This window comes from Pantherophis guttatus, chromosome 8 (genome assembly GCF_059756535.1).
Source record: "Pantherophis guttatus breed Tessera chromosome 8, ASM5975653v1, whole genome shotgun sequence".
Taxonomy (NCBI): Eukaryota; Metazoa; Chordata; class Lepidosauria; order Squamata; family Colubridae; genus Pantherophis; species Pantherophis guttatus.
Genome location: NC_142070.1, coordinates 67,028,389 through 67,045,644, shown reverse-complemented (window position 1 = coordinate 67,045,644; position 17,256 = coordinate 67,028,389). Strand labels below are relative to the sequence as shown.

Sequence of the window (17,256 nt, the reverse complement as noted above, 5' to 3'; positions counted from 1 at the left end):
AAGGTTCCGGTCTCAATTGCAGTCATAAGATGAGGACTACCTTATGGGAGTTGCACATTTTAGAGATACAGATTTGAAAGCTACAAATATAGGTAGACAGACAGAGGCTGTGAAATGATTTATAACTCAGTCTTTACAACTTGATTAGATCTAGTCAAATTATTGCACCAACCCTATATTGTATTACTGGAAATTATAAGAAAATGTTAATCTTTCCAAGTTTCATTCTTTTTATTGTTGGCAATGTGTGTAAATCAATGTATGCTCATAATGAGCAATTTCCATTATGAGCAATGTATGCAAATCATGACATAAAATCATAGCATGCATTTTGTTAGCAATTGAGCATATTCAATATTTTTCTGTAGTTACTACTATTGAATATTTTTTACAGGAATATCTACTACATTGAAAAGATTTAATATGATTATGGCTATTAAAATGTACACCTGCATAAAACTTTCCATGAATACTAAATAGTTTGCACATAACTTTATATATATAATTAATTGTTTAAACTCTGAGATTTATAATATTTATCCAGATAAACTAGTATGCTATTTGTAAATCTTAACATAAAAAGCACATGAATATATAAGCTATAGATCAGTGGGATTCAACCAGTTTGCACCGCTTTGGGAGAACCGGTTGTTAACTTTCTGAGCAATTTGGCAAACTGGTTGTTAGAAGAAATCATTAGGGCAGAGAACCGATTGTTAAATTACTTAAATCCCACCGCTGCTAAAGATATACATTTTCTTTCAAAACAACCATCACCATACTGCATGGTGGCATAGTGGTTAGAATGCAGGTTTGCAGGCTAATTCTGCCTACAGCCAGGAGTTCAATCTGACTGGCTGAAGGTTGACTCAGCCTTCCATCTTTCCAAGATCTATAAAATGAGAACTCAGAACCCACAATATGCTGATATTTGTAAACGGGTCAGAGAGTGCTGAAAAGCACTATGGAGTGGTATATAAGTCTAAGGGCTATTAAGTATATATTATTTGATCTGTGAAGTAGCTTATTAACAAAGAGAATTTCAAGTTGGACATAAGAAACTACATTATGAGAAATTTCTTTTCTTTTTAATTTTGAATAACTGAAACAAATTGGATATAATATTTAAAATGGTCCAAAATTTGCTCTGTTGCTAAACTGTAATAATGTATAACATGGGATAACTCTCTTTTTTTGGGGCAGGGGCAGGATTGTATTCTGTTGGCATCCTGTGTGTATTTTATTTGTATATAAAGTATGTTTAGGGTCTTTCCCAACATAAGAAGATCTAATGATACATTTGCATCTCAGATACTATATATGTGAATTTTATCAGACACTGGGCCCTTAGCCTATATTAATTATTACCTACAATACAATATCTGCCAAATTCAGAAATCAGAAAAGAGAAAAAAATTGTCCATTCCACAAGCTGACCTAAATAAATTTAAAGCCTTTAATGCTTTTGTTAATGCTTGTATTTTCCTTGGTAGATCTCTGGATGAAGAATGATTTATGACAATAGACATTTCATAAAATTTAAACAGGAAGTAGTGTAGTAAGAGCTGTACACTTTGGATGGTTAATTTATTAAATTGCCAAGAGTGATTGGAGCTATTATATCAGCACCATTTGCATTTTATGTTAACTGTAGAATGCTAACAATGTGAATATAAGTACATGTATTCCCTATTTTATGTCCCCACTTTATTGCTGTCTTAGAAATGCCTCACTTAATTTAATCATTTATTAATCAAATTAAATAGCCACTCACCTCACTATGGTGACTCAGGATAACAGCATTTAAAATCCGGATGCAACCAATATAAACAATCAGTGCATATATCAACAATCATTGAAGCCTGATATTTGGTAACTATCCAAAAACAAATCTTGAGGTCCCTGTTTGATTATTTTATAACAATTAAACAAACATGTAACAAATAGGTTGCATCAGCAGTGAAATCCACTTACCTTTGCTACCGGTTCGGAAATGGGAGCGCACGGAAGCATGTGTGTGCTATGCGCGCACATGCCTCTTCTGTGCATGGACAGAACCTTCTGTGTATGCGCAGATGGTAAAAATGGGATGTAATGACGTCCCGGAGGATGGGCGGAACCTCCCGCTGCCAGTGCTACCGGTTTGCCAAACCGATAGAACCAGGGGGGATTTCACCGCTAGGTTGCACATGCAACCTATGAAATTAATTATCACAAGACGTGATGACTACTAATTTGGATGGCTTTAAAAGCAGATTGGATAAATCATAAACTATTTTATCAAGGACTAAAGAATAAATGTTCTTCTGTATTGTAGGTAGTATTCCTTCAAATACCAATTGCAGGAGAACAATTGGTGGGTGGAAACAGCTAATGAGCATCTATTTGGCCCTATGGAATAACTACCAGACCTGGATAACCATGGCATTTCAAAGGAAATACAGAAAGTGTTGCTGTTTTTACAGCTACCTTTGTAAGTCTTATTAGTGGGTACATAAACTATCATTAAGTCATTTAGCTCTTTGAAGAAAAGATGTACCAAGGCTTATGGCTTTTCAAAAAGCTAACAAAACATGGTTTGAAACCTGAGGATCAACTTGTCAGAAGTTTAGATTTTATTCTTAATTAGGTTTTTCGTCTGTATCAGTCTTCCCCATTTTAGTACCCTCCATATATTTTCACAAGGCTTGGCTTGATGAAGTCAGAATACAGAGCTGAATTGGATATTGGGAAATGCAACCTGTTTTCTATAAGCATGTAAAGTGGGAATATTTATTTTGCAAATTACTTAACCGGTCTTTTGAACCAAGGCAAACAGGCAAAGTATTCATATTCAGGAAACCTCATGAAATGCAAAACATTTGAAGAAACGCTTTGCAATGGTTATACTGCAGTTTGCATAAAAACAATACATTTTCATATCATAAAATTACCTGTCCTGGCTGCTTTTGAAAACTACTTCTGGTTGTTTATACATCATTGTGCATGCACAACTGTTTCACTTAATGAGCTCTACTCTTGTTTCCTGAATATGGGCATTCAATAAATACAAATATTTCTGAATATATTTAAGAGAATACACTCAATAGCTAGTCTTGAATTTTAATAAGTACCTAAGAGCTTGCTTACGTAGCCTTACGTTCCTGAATTCATGTTCTTTCTTCATTCATTTTTTGGAATTTGTATTAGGTACAACTTAATACTCTTAAACAGTTTTAAAGGGTAGCCCTATGAGGAATATATTACAATAATTTAATTTTTGTTATATTCAACAGTAAGATCGAAAGGCAAAGAAGTTTTTCTTTGTTTAGGTACCATGTACTGTGTTCACTTTTGTTCATCACCTTAATAACAAGAATGATCAGAGCACTAAAAACTAAGCCTGTGAAGAGAAAGAACTGGTTATGTTTAACCTTGAGAAGATTAAAGGGGAAGACATAACATGATTAATGTTGCATGAATGACAGTTTAATTTATTTATATCTAATTTGTATATTATATTTTACTTTCCTTCCAAAAGATAAAGGTGGTAGGTATAGTTATTTTTCCTGATTTGGTGGTAGTGATAGTTATCTTTCCTAATTTTATTTTCAAACCTCAGCCCTTTGGGAAATGTTAACCCAAAACATAGCATTATTGAACTGTAGTATCAAATTTTAGGTTTAGAATTAAATCTGTACCTTCGCAAGTAGATTTAAATCTGGACCTCCTCAGTTGAAATTGAATCTTTATCCTTTAACAGATAAACTAGGGTTTGGATGCGGTGTATGTAAGGCAGATTTTCTATAAATAGACAGCCATTCCCGTATTTTACTATTATTTACTATTCCCATATTTTACTAGACTATTCTACTACACTATAGACTTTTGTCTCTTAGCTAGACAGCTGCTGGTGTACAATAATTTAAAACAGGTTTATTAGATTGCCTTATGCCTAAGTCAACAATGATCTAGGATTTGTCAATATAGCTTGTATAAAAATGTTTTCATTTCTTTTTATGTATAATTAGGCAGACTTATATTTGGGTATGAAACCCAGAATTTCTGAATACATAAATGATATCATAGGCATCTACTGGTGATGGCTGCGGCTCTGATGATGGCAGTCATGGTGAAGTGATATGTATATGAGGCCTTAACTCTATCAGTCTTCAAACCAGTTTTATAAATAATGTTTCAAGGCTCCATGGGTCAAGAGGCATTCTTGCAAAATAATAAAAAAAAGTGGATGGCTGCAGGCGAGGTCTTTATTTTGATACATAATCAATAAACTAGCAGATATCCTGGTGATTTAGGAAGTGGCTTTGGAAGCAGTAGATTTTCTTTTAATGATGGGTGTGTTTGTTATTTTGTATAAACTCTGTGAATACTTTTAGGAATGATGTATAATGCCGTTTTGCTGAATAGCAGCAGGTTGTCTTCTAAGTACCCATGTTTTCCTGAAAATAAGACCCGGTCTTATTTTCTTTTGGGCTCTGAAATAAGTATTAGGGCTTATTTCTGGGGATGCCTTATTTCTTTTGAGTGCCGCCACTATGAGGTGGTGGAGGGTGGAGTGCCCCACGTGCCCCGCACTGGCTTACCTCAGGGCCCCTGCAGCAAGGCCATCATGCCCCATCACCTGCCTTGCCTCATGGCTGCAGCAGCAGCATGTCGCTTGGCCTACTCCATTGCAGCCGTGAGCAAGAAGAAGAAGTGTGCCAGGAGCCAGGTGGGGTCTTGCTGGACAGGGCTGTCAGAGTAGCTGCCACTAGGTGAGGCAGGTATTGGGCGTGGAAGGCCTGGCTGTGGGAGCCCTGTGGTAAGCTGGTTCGGGAAGTGTGGAGTATCTCCATTCCCTGCCTCACCTCACCTCGTGTCGTTGGTGTAGGTGGGATGGGTGGGAGGCTGGCTGTGCAGGTGCTTAAGTAGGGCTTATTTTGCAGGTAGGGATTATATTGGGTGCACACACAGAAAATATGCTAGGTTTTATTTTTGGGTTAGGTCTTATTTTTGAGGAAACACTATAATCAGTATTTTGTTTTGTTTTGGAGGAAAAAATGGGATTTGGCATATGGATTTCAGACATTCACCTGTGCTGCAAAGTCTGTTTCTTGACCTGGTTATTATTTTTAAAATTATTTTTATTATACATTTTCCTTTATTATACATCACTTTTCCATTTTTGCAATGACAGTGTACTGTCTGTATCAAGTCTCTTTTAAGTATAGATAGTATTATACATTCTGATTGTAACCATTGTTCTCATAATTGGCCAAGTGATTTTTGAGTTTGCTTTCTGTGAGAGGATTTGATTCAGAAAGCAAAGTTTCTCTAAGTTTAAAACAGCTTCCTACAAGTTAGTTTCTGTAAGCTTTATTACAGGAGGGAGGGGGGAGAATTCATATTTGGCAAGTAGGAAAGGACATTTTAATACTTTTAAACTGAAAATCCAGGTGAAGAAGATGCAGCTGCTACTACAATTTTAATTTTTGTTCTACACTGACTCTAAAGCCTATTGTAAGCTTGCTGGTGCAAATGCAATGACAGTTACTGCAGCTGCTTTGCTTCCATTTGGTTTTTCAGTGCTGGAGTTGAAATTGTGAAAAAAAAAATATGTAAATGTATCAATGTTGATCTATCCAAATTCAGATTATTTTAGTTCGTAAATGTAAGAACATGAAAAATATATTAAAATACTTATTTTAACATAACAAAAGAGTAGCGTGGATGTTTCTTTTTTACTTTTGCAAATGTGCAGATGATGCTTAATTAATAATTTATGAATACTTCCCTTATTATTATGAAAATGAATATATTAATGCTAACATATCCAGAATATTTTGGCTAGAATTGGACATTGACAATTTCCACTGCAAAATGAGTAATATTTATACTTATACTTAAAGATTAAATTGGGAACATTGGCTCCTACTTCTAACTGTGAAGAAATAAATATAATACTTATAACAGCAATACTAGTTAAAATACTTTCCCCATTAGGAAATGATAACTGCTAAGCATTACATACCTTAAAATTGTTGTTTAATAAGAAAATTGATGCATTAAACGTTTAAACTTCTTTAAGTTGAAAATTAACACAAGTGAAATCCATATTTTGCATAATATCATAAAACTGAATATTGATTTAATATGGTTGGAGCAGAGTGGTGTGAGTTTCTTCTTACTGAGTTACTTGATTGTGCAATTATTTTACATTTTTATTTTGAGATGATAAAATGTTTGCCCGCTGATGTATGGTAATCACAGTTAATCAAAATTCTGTCCTTCCATATCAATTTAATTAATTTTTCATTAGCAATTTGTCATATGATTGTTGTGTTCATTATTTAAAGCCATATCCTTCTGAATTTCTGTATGAAGAAAGATCAGCAGGATTCAAAGCATTGCCAGAACGTTCAGTGTGGAAATGTTAATAAAACATTTATTTAGGATATAACTGATCACATTGTTTACCATGTTGGCATTAATCCATTAGTTGGCCCTAAGTGTATCTTTTTGCAAAATTGCAACTTTTACTACAGTGCGCATGCCAACATCAATACACATGTATGTACATATAAGAATCAATGATGTAAATAAAGTATTTTCCCAAAGAAAGGCTACATTGAATTTAAGACAGCCATTGTGTCAAAGAAGAGCAGATAAAAATAAATTAGAAATTTTAGTATGTATGTATGTATAACATTTATTGGCCATCCATTTTACCACAGGGTAACTCTGAGAGGCTTAAAGTCATAAAAAATGTATATACATATACATTAAAAACACAAATGAATTAAAACCAAGCATTTAAATCTAATGACACGTGGAGAGTGCAGGGCAGAGTGGAGGGAGGTGAGATTTGTTGTTATTGAATCAACCAACTTCATTGCACTGTTCCCCATTGGAATCCTAAGCCAACTGCCAGAGCCAAGTCTTTAACGAAAGGATAGGAGGGTTGGGGCCAACCTCACATTAGGGGCAAAAAAGCCCCTCCCCCTAGCCAGCCAGAATAATTGGGTTGATCGGATCCACAGCATGCCTCCTCTACAGGCATGAATGAAACAGGCGAATTCCAGTAGGCGAAATGGTCCCTCAAGGATAGGGTGGATAAAAATCAATCTTTTAAAAAAAAAAAAATCAGATTTTTAAAATTTTTATCAAATTTATTTTAATAAAATGCTTTTGGAGTAAAAATCTATCTAAAGATAGTTGTCAGCTTTGGAAGCCATATTAGGCCGGAAGCTTCCAGACTGCCACCTTCTCACGTGTGGGAAAGTAGGAAGGGGGATTTAGTAGAGGGGTTGCCTTTAGACATAATAGCATTCTTCCTGTCGGTCAAGGTCAGGGTGATCCTGCATCTGGAGAAGGAGTGGTCGGAGTGATGTCTCGAGATGGGACGGCGGTTGATTGGAGCATGTGATCGACTGAGGAGTGAGGGGATGGTTTGGGGGGTTTTGACTTACTGAGGGAAAACCCGGATCTCTCAGATTTGGATTTTCCTAGATATGCCAGTTTACCTATTCTAGTAAATAGAACTTTGAAAAATGCTTGCTTCAGAGTCTTTCCTTGGAGTTGGGTATTTTTCTGGAATGCTGACAATAATTTTCTATTTAAGATACATTAATAATTTATTCAGCATGAAATGGAGCTTAGTTATGTAGCACGAGGCTGTATATTCTGAAATATTTACATTTTTGATAAACTCATTCAATGAATCCAAGCTCTGCAAGCTAAATGGGAAACCTTCATTTTGTTTGCAAATAATAATATTAAAGATTCTAACTACCAGCAAGAATGTGTCCTTACATTTAAAGAGCACCTGTCATTTCAGATACATCAAGGTAGTCCTTGTTAGTGGGCATCCACTCACCTGCTGCCAGCCGGGTCTCTTCCTTTGTTGTGTCATTGCCACATCACCAGCCGTCCCATTAAAGTGAATGGGACTGTCGGTGAGTCAACAGCGGGCCAGAGGAGGAGCCGCTGTGGGACAGAGATGACAGTTGCTCTTTAAAAATTATGATTTAAATCCAATTGATTTAAATCAAGCCTTTTTACTAGTGATTTAAATCGTGATTTAAATTGACTTGATTTAAATCAAATCCATCCTGCTCAAGGAGGCTGGATCCATGCCATAAAGGACACTTTAAAGGTGAATACCAACACCTTGAATTGTACCAGGAAGCAGACTGACAACCAATGCAGCTTGCAGAGCAGTGATGTCACAGGGGCCATTCTTGAGGCCCCAAACTACCTGTGTAGCCAGACTCTGCACTATCCGTAGCTTCTGAAGCATCTTCAAAAATAGAGGTGACTAGGGACTGAACGAGTGATCACAGGGAATCCTGATCCTGGAAAGGTCACAACTGGCACACAACACAAAGTTGTGCAAATGCTCGCCTAGCTAAAACTGCCACTTACTCCTCGAGCAGGAATCATGAGTCCAGAAAACCCCCATGTTATGAACTGTATTTGTCTGGGGCAGTGCCATCCCATTCAGAGTCGAAGACAAAATCCTGGATCCCGGAGCCTCGTGTACCCTAAGCCATTCGGTTTTGCCTGGGTCCAGTCGAAGCCTGTTGTCCCCCATTCAGGCCCCCACAGACTCCAGGCCACAGAAAGAGGGAGGCCACAGCATCACTTGACTCACCAAGAATGGAAATATATAGTCAGGTGTCCTCAACATACTGTATATACTTACTTATATACTGTGTATAACTCAACTTTGGTGATGGATGATCTCGCCCAGTGGTTTCATATAGATGTTGAAAGGGAGTTGGAAGAGTACCAAGTCCTGTGCCACACCACAAAATAGCTGTTGAGGTTTGGACCTCTCACTCCCTATCAACATCGATTGGGACCAGATATGGAGAAAGGAGACAAACCAGTGCAAAACTGTAGTGCCCAGCTCCAGCCTCAGCCCCAGTTCCCCAAAGGATACCATGGTCGATGGTATTGAAAGCCACTGAGAGGTCAAGGAGAATGAGGATGATTGCACTACTTCATCCTGCTCTTATTTTATTGACAAGCACCACCAATGCTGTTTCTGTCCACTAACTGGGCCTGAATTCTGACTGAAAGGCATCCAGATAATCAGTTTCATCCATTTTCTGCAGCAGTGAGGCCACCACCTTTTACACAGGCTTCCCTAAGAACAGAAGGTTGGAAACTAGATGAAAATTATCCAGACAGGAGGCATCTAGTGGTGGTCTTTTTACGGTCAAGGCAAACCAGGGCTTCCTTAAAAGCATCTGAATATGTTCCCTCCTCCAGTGACATATTAATCACTGGTGGACCCACCCATTTAATCACTATCTTGGGGGATTTCACTATCCAGGAGGGATACTATCCAGTTGTGGCACTGACAACGTTAAGCGCCCTGTCCACTTAATCAGGGCCAATATGATCAAACTATTCCCAGGTAACAGGGCAAGACCTCTTCCTGGCATCTCACATGGATTATTTCCACTCATGGGATCCAACTGGGAGAGGATCCGAGAAATTTTGTCCATCAGATGCTAAACAAGATCTTCTGTCCAGCCCTGCAAAAGATCACCCAAGCCTCCTGACCCAGAAATGTAAACCAAAATGCTATATATTGCCCAACGTCTGCACTTTGTTAACTTAAGCATGCAGTTCCTGTTGGAGTTTCTTTGCCACACTTAAAAAAATTGTTAACACCAATATTATATACGGTCAATAATTGCTAATTAAAATAATTGCCTGAAATATGTGGTATTTTATAATTTGAAACCTGTAAATTAATCATTAACTAAACATAACAAAAGTCAGGATGAGTATGGCAAAGGGGAATGGTAGCAGCATTGGGAAGTAAAATGAAGGGAAACTGAGGAATAAGGAGAAAAATAATTGAATAAGGAAAGAGAGAAGATAGATAGATAGATAGATAGATAGATAGATAGATAGATAGATAGATAGATAGATGGATGATAGGCTATTTTCCCAAAAATAAGACATTCCCTGATAATAAGCCCAATCGGGCTTTTGAGCGCATGCACTAAAATAAGCCTCCCCCTGAAAATAAACTCTTCCCCAAATATTTAAACACGGAGCTGGAAATCAGGTAAGATGGCAAGAGGAGCTCCATCTTGTTCCATGCACCCCAAAATAATAAGACCTCCCCGAAAATATTTCGGGGTTCAAAAAAATATAAGACAGGGTCTTATTTTTGGGAAAACACGGTAGATAGATAGATAGATAGATAGATAGATAGATAGATAGATAGATAGATAGGGTATCATTCAGGAGGGACCACAGTTCTAGTCAGCTGAATTTAAGATCACCCAATTCACTGTTAGCTGTTAATTGTTTATTGCGGGGAAAGGCCTGGTCTTTTTAGCAGATCAGTGATACATCATTGCCCTTGGGGAATGTTACTTATACTTCCTGTATGTCTGTGGAAAAGGTGTGTTTTTTTAAAAAAATATTCTCTACAATTGTTTTTAGCTTTAGACCCAGCTAAAGATCCATGCTTAAAGATGAAATGTACTCGTCATAAGGTATGCATTGCACAAGATCAACAAACAGCTGTTTGCATTAGCCACCGGAGACTGACACACAGGTAAATATCTCCATGTTATTGATCTGTAATCATGACTATTAATATATATTTGTATTCGCTGCTGCATTTTTGCATCATCTGAGACCGAAGTAAACAAACTGTGAGAATACCGTATTTTTCGGAGTATAAAACACACCTTTTTCCCCCCAAAAAAGAGGGTGAAGATCTGGGTGCGTCTTATACTCCAAATGTAGCCCCACCCAGTTTCTCAAACGGAGGTTTCAGAGGCTGAAAAAAGCATCAGAAACGAAGCTTCCGAAAAGAAGTCCCTAAACAGAGCTTCAGAGGCTTTTTTCCTGAAGCTGTTTCGGAGGCTTTCAGAAGCAAGAAAAGAAAGAAACGGAGTTTCAGAAGTTTCAGAGGCAGGGAAAAAAAAGCAAAAAAAAAAAAAAAAAAAAAAAGCAAGGCACAGAGCTCACAACCAAGGAACCTGTTGCTAAAATTCAGCTCTGGGAACAGCTGATTGGGGGTATTCTGGGGGTCGATCCAGCTGCCAATCAGCTTTTTTCTTATTTTCCTCCCCAAAAACTAAGCTGCATCTTGTACTCCGGTGCATTTTATACTCCGAAAAACATGGTATATGCACATTGTGAACATTCTGTGCATGAAAAAGGTCCTTTTTAGACTCAATGAGTAGGTAACTTATCCTCAACAGAGCCTTCATGGAGGGTTGAAATTAGTATTATACAACTTTTGCTTATTTTCAATAAGGTTCCTGTGGGAATAGTTTTCGACATACTATATTATTGTGAGGGCATTTTTAATTGTATTCCAGCTAGTATCAAAAAAATTAAACATTGACCAAAAAAAAAACAACAACCCATTTGGGAATTTCTACAAAGTATTTTATACGCTAAAATTCACTGGAAAATTAATATTTCTTTCAGAAGGATGAAATGCTGAAAGCAAAATACATTATCCATTATCTTACTGTAATAGTATGTGGGGATGTTATTTGGAGGCAGGGTAGAGACCCATCCAAGAAACTGGTCACATAAAAGGCAGCCGAGTCCTCAGCAGGAATGTGGGCAAGGCAAGAGGTTTAGAAATGACCCCCCCTTATTTTGGGAATTTAAAGGGGACATGGAAAGGGAAATAGATTACAGATTAACAGAAGGGACCTTGCAGGTCATCTAGTCCAACCCCCTGCCCAAGCAGGAGACCCTACACCTGCCTCTACCTAGGATCGAACTCATAACCTGATTAGGAGGCAAGAGCGCCATCTCTAGGCCACAGCAGCTTCACGACTTCCAGAGTACTTCCGGAGTTCCAAGTACTTCCAGACTTGCAAGATTCTGTTACAATAAAAGAAGAATTAGCCCATCTGGTTGTGTTTCATGATTGGTCTACCTAATCAGGCTGACAATTACATGCAGGTAGTCCTCAGCTTACAACAGTTTGTTAGTGACAGTTCAAAGTTACAGCAGCACTGAAAAGAGTGACTTACGACCATGTTTCACATTTACAATACTTCCAGTGTTCCCCTGGCCATCTACCTCCTAGCTATATGGTATAGAGACATGTGACTAGAGGTTTCAAACTTTCCTTCATCTGTTGGGATATAAATCAACCATGTGAGAGATAATAAAGATTACACTTTAATAAAAAACATATTAAAGTGTCTTTCTTTTATATTTAATAGTGAAATAGATAAATTTAGAATTATTTATTTATTATTTAGAATTGTTATTCTAAATTATTATTTAGAATTGAGGAAGAAGAGCAAATTGAAAAAAAAAAGAATAAAATGGAACAGATAATGCGATGAAGTAGACCACAAGGCCAACGGTCCATTACAAAACTTTCTGCAAAGTTTTGGGGTAGTGTGTATCAAATTGATATAAAATTCTTTTAAAAATCTAAACAAAAATACATTCATGCTTCAATTAAGAATGTCAATATTTAATTTCATAAGGTTAACAAAAGTTTCACACAGAAAAACCTCCCACCAGGGTTCCTTGCTAAAACGCATGGAATAAGTGCCTTCCAAGTGTTTCCAGCATCACCAGGAATAACCAAGGAAATCAGGCACAAAGATGTACCTTGAAGAGAAATCTGATGTACCCAGATAAAATCTAATGTACCAAGATAAAACTCTTTTAGAGTTTTATCAGAAGGAGCAACTATGAAGAACATGGAACTATAAAACGGTTGAGCTCCTGGATGAGAGAAAATAAATACCAAAACCTTTATAAACTCTTCAGTGATGTAAACATTTACCTGTATATTCTGCAGGTAATTGTTTCTTGAAATCAAATTAGTCTAGATCAGGGGTGGGTTCTACTTATCTTTACTAATGGTTCGCAACGGGACCTCATGCACGCACTCGCTTCACTCTCTCGCACGCACACTCTTCTACACAAGTGCAGAAGCATTTTCATCACGTCAGTATCAGTGGGCGGGGCCTCCCACTGGTTTTACTACCCGTTCTATAGAACCGGTGTGAACCGGGGGCAACCCACCACTGGTCCAGATGTATTTTCCCAGTGCTTATGCTTGTAAAAGACTGAACCATTTCAGTGAGTAACAAGGAAATTAGTGAAAACTTAATGCAGGGGTGGGCTGCTGGGGGTTCGCAGGGGTTTGGGAGAACCTCTAGCTAAGATTCTGTGCAGTTTGGAGAACCCCCAAATCCCACTCCTGGCTGGCCCCACCCACCCCGCCCCTCACAGGAGTCCCCATGCGCCCCGTTTTGAATGCAGGTAAGTGCAGGTCATGCATGGAGACTCGGGGAGGGTGAAAAATGGGCCTACCGGAAGTTTGGGAAGGCCAGAAACGGGCCCATTTCCAGCCTTCAGAGGGCCTGGGGAGGCTGTTTTCGCCCTCCGGGAGGCTCAAGAAAAGCCTCCGGAGCCCAGGGAGGGCTAAAATGCCCCCCCCCATGGTGCAGGAGGCTGACTAGGCCACGTCCACACAGCAACCGGGCAGAGAACCCCTTGCTAAAATTTTTGAAGCCCACCCCTGAATTAACGTAATGCTATTGTAACCTTTGGGGGGATTTTATACATTTTATAATTCTCTACAGTGAATTAGAATTCAAATCTTAAAATTAATGATGTTCTATGATACTAGATGCAATATGGATACATTTCAGTAACAACTATGGCATCCTTGGTATAATCTCTGAGTTTGTTTGGAGACATTTTCACTATCCTTCTAGGTCACATCACCAGTGCCAGTGACTGTGGAGGTTGCTTCCAGTTTATATAAGTTAAACTGTTTATAAACAGTTAAAAAAGAACTATTCATTTTATACAGTGTAATAGTCTGATTGAGAGGGAGAAAATTCAAAACTTGAGTATCTGCTTTCATGCAAGAAATATCCATAGAAGATAGGGAGCTTGAAACTGAAAATTCTCTATTAAAAAATCACTATTTTAGACAGAATCACAAATCATTCAGTCCAAGTAAATTTGTAAGAATCACAATGTTCCTATATTATATATGTGTGTGTGTAATTGATGTATATACAGTATGAGTATGTATTTTATAGGGTTTTACTTACTGTTCACAGATTACTATGAAACAGAAAGATATTTCTTTGCTGATCAGCATGATCTAGTTCTAAATGATTGGTTATGAAATGTGAAATTTAGGGCAGCAATTAGATGCTAGCATTTTATACAAGTAAAATTTCAGTGTGGAAGTACGAAAGACAATATACAGTATTTCATGCATGTCGGTACTTTTACAGTCATTTAAGCATTTAGATAGATTGTATAATCTTTGCTTTCCGTTTAATAGATTTTGATCCTGTAATGCGGCTGCTATCTTAAAAAACAAGATGAGCCACCCTTTTCAAGTTAAAGGAACACATTTTATTGCCAAGCTTATGCTATCATTGGCAGCTGATAAGCACAAGTCTCAAAATAGATAGCTTTAATTGAGTGCACCTGCATTGATGAAGAAGGTATATCGGCTTTTAGAAAAGATTTTTTCCTTCACAGAAATTGTAGCTTGTGTTGATGAATTTCAGATTTAACAAGATTAAATTTAGGATAATGAGGAATCGTATTTCTTAATGGACATCTGGGTCTTGATTTATTTAATACCCCTCAAATCCCCTTCCTTCCAGAGAAATGGATGGAAGTCAGAATAGCTTTTCTGTATGCAAAATGTAAATCCGGAATGGTGATATAACTGACTTAACTAGTATTTTATAAAGTATTGCTTATTGTAACTATTTATTTATTTATTTATTTAAATTTGTGTGCCACCCATCTCTCAACTCTAGGCAGCTTGGTTTACAGTACAATACAATACAATATAAAACATATGAGGAAATAGTACAGAAAAAGAGAATGGTTCCAATTTTCTTGGGTTTGCTTCAGTGGTGAAATTCAAAAGTTTTCCCTACTGGTTCTGTGGGTGTGGCTTGGTGGGCGTGGCTTGGTGGAGGGTCATGTGACTGGGTGGGCGTGGCCAACTTTTTTTTTTTTTTTTTTTTTACTTTTTAAAGCATTTTTTTTTAACTAAAAATTTTTAAATAGTTCCGACGGTCAGTTCTGACAATCAGCTGTGCCCGCAATCATTGGAACCTTTTTTTTTACTACCGGTTTGGGCGAATAGGTAGTAAAGAAATGCTTTAAAAAAGTAAAAAAAAAAAGTTCCGACGATCATGTGGCACAGCTGATTGTCACAGATGATCGTTGGAACCTTTTAAAAACTTTTTAAAGCATTTTTTACTACCTATTTGCCCAAACCAGTAGTAAAAAACACAGCAATTAGTGATTGGACTAACTCAACAGAAGAGAGAATATTGAATATAGTTTGGTTTGGTATATGGCTGGCATGCATATTTATTATATGATAAAAAGGTGGATAAGAATTTTAAAAGTCATATATTAAGGAATGCGTTATTATGTATCTGGAAAAAGTATCAATATAAACTAAACAATAAAATACCTATATGGGCAATACCCAGACATGCGATAGAGAATATAAGTGAAGAACAAAAACAAGATTTTGTTTTTACAAAATCAACTTACAAAGAGCTGCTTATTATGGAAAGAGGCACATTGCAGTTAAAATCTTTGAATGTATTAAAAGAAGAAAGGATAATTCAAACTTGGTTTCAGTATGGACAGCTGCAAGCTAGATGAAAAGAGGATCAGAAAATTGGTATCTTGCAAAATGAGGAAAACTTGGTAAAACAAATTAGCGGCCAAGGTCAAGTGCACATAAAAAGGTTGTATAATGTACTGATAGAGATAGATTCAGAAATGGAGTTAGTCAAAGACTGTATGATAAAATGGGCACAAAATATTGAGGAAACAATAATGATGCAAACATGGGAAAAAATATGGGTTAGAAAAGTAAAATTTACGCAAGCCCAAAACTTGAAAGAAAATTTTTATAAAATGTTTTATAGATGGCATCTAGATCCTAAAAAGTTAGCTTGTATGTATCCAGGTTTACAATCCAAGTGTTGGAGATGTAAGTGTGATGAAGCCACGTATTATCCTATATGGTGGACATGTAAAAAAATCAAGGCATTTTGGATAAAAATATGGTGGATTATGCAAAATATTCTTAAAAAGAGGATAAAGTTTACCCCACAGTTGTTTTTATTGGGTATAATTACAGATTGTACGGTTATAGAGACTAATTTGATTTTGAACTTAATAACTGCAGCCAGACTTTTGGTGGCGCAGTACTGGAAGAAGGAAGATCTACCTACTATTGAAGAATGGACATTAAAAGTAGTGAATTTAGCGGAGATGGCTAAAATTTCAGCATATTTGAAGGATCACTCAAATGAAAGATATATATTGGAATGGAGAAGATGGATTGACTATATTCAAAATAAATATGGGACTAAAAAGTTTCAAATAGCTTATGAATGAAAAAAAAGATATTTAAGGGAATTCTTATATTTAGTCATGTAAAGGGGAGTTAAAGTGCAAGAGGGAGATAGGAGTTTATAGATAGTTTGCATATGTTAGCTTATGTTTGTTAAATGCTATATCCTGTATTTTGCTCTGGGAAGTCCGGGGGGAGGGAGGGTTGGGTTGGGAGAGGGGAGGAGGGGTGGAAAAATAGTTTGTAAAATTTTTTAAAAAAACTTTTCAATAAAATAATAATAATAATAATAATAAACATGCTAAAAAAAGTTTTTAAAAAATGTTCCGATGATCAGCTCTGACAATCAGCTGTGCCACGCGATCATCGGAACCTTTTTTAAAAACTTTTTTAAAGCATTTCTTTACTACCTATTTGCCGAACTGGTAGCATTTTTTACTACTAGTTCGGGAAAACAGGCCTGAACCCATAGCATTTCACCCCTGGTTTTCTTGCTTGTACAATTTCTATGGTCTCCTATCGGAGTCAAGGAGTCTGGGACAGCTTACAATTCAAAAAATACATTTCAGTTAAAAATATTAAAAACATTTTAAAACAGTAAATGCAGTTAAACCAATAAAAACATCCAAATTACATGAGAACAAAATACTTGGCCAGTTAGCAATATAGCCAAGGAATGAGGCTCTTGATTTATTCAGTATTGCAGGCTCAAGGAACATAACAAGGTTATTTAGGGCCCTATGAAAGGCTGACAGAGTTTCTATATGATCTCATTAAGGGGAAGACTGGAAGAGTGATTGAGATACTGCCCCCATTCCCTCTTGCCTCTATTTCCCTTATCTCATTTATAACTAGAAAGAAATACTTTATAGAACTCAGTTTTATTAGCT

At 36.9% G+C, this 17,256-nt stretch overlaps 1 protein-coding gene across 1 annotated transcript in view; it reads left to right on the top strand.

Moving 5' to 3' along the window:
• SPOCK3 (SPARC (osteonectin), cwcv and kazal like domains proteoglycan 3) overlaps positions 1 to 17,256 on the top strand; it is a 151,706-nt gene that overhangs the window by 56,052 nt on the left and 78,398 nt on the right. Inside the window, exon 4 of the mRNA XM_034411414.3 lies at positions 10,450 to 10,564. Coding sequence (XP_034267305.1) covers positions 10,450 to 10,564 — 115 coding nt within the window. The remainder of the gene's footprint in view (positions 1 to 10,449; positions 10,565 to 17,256) is intronic.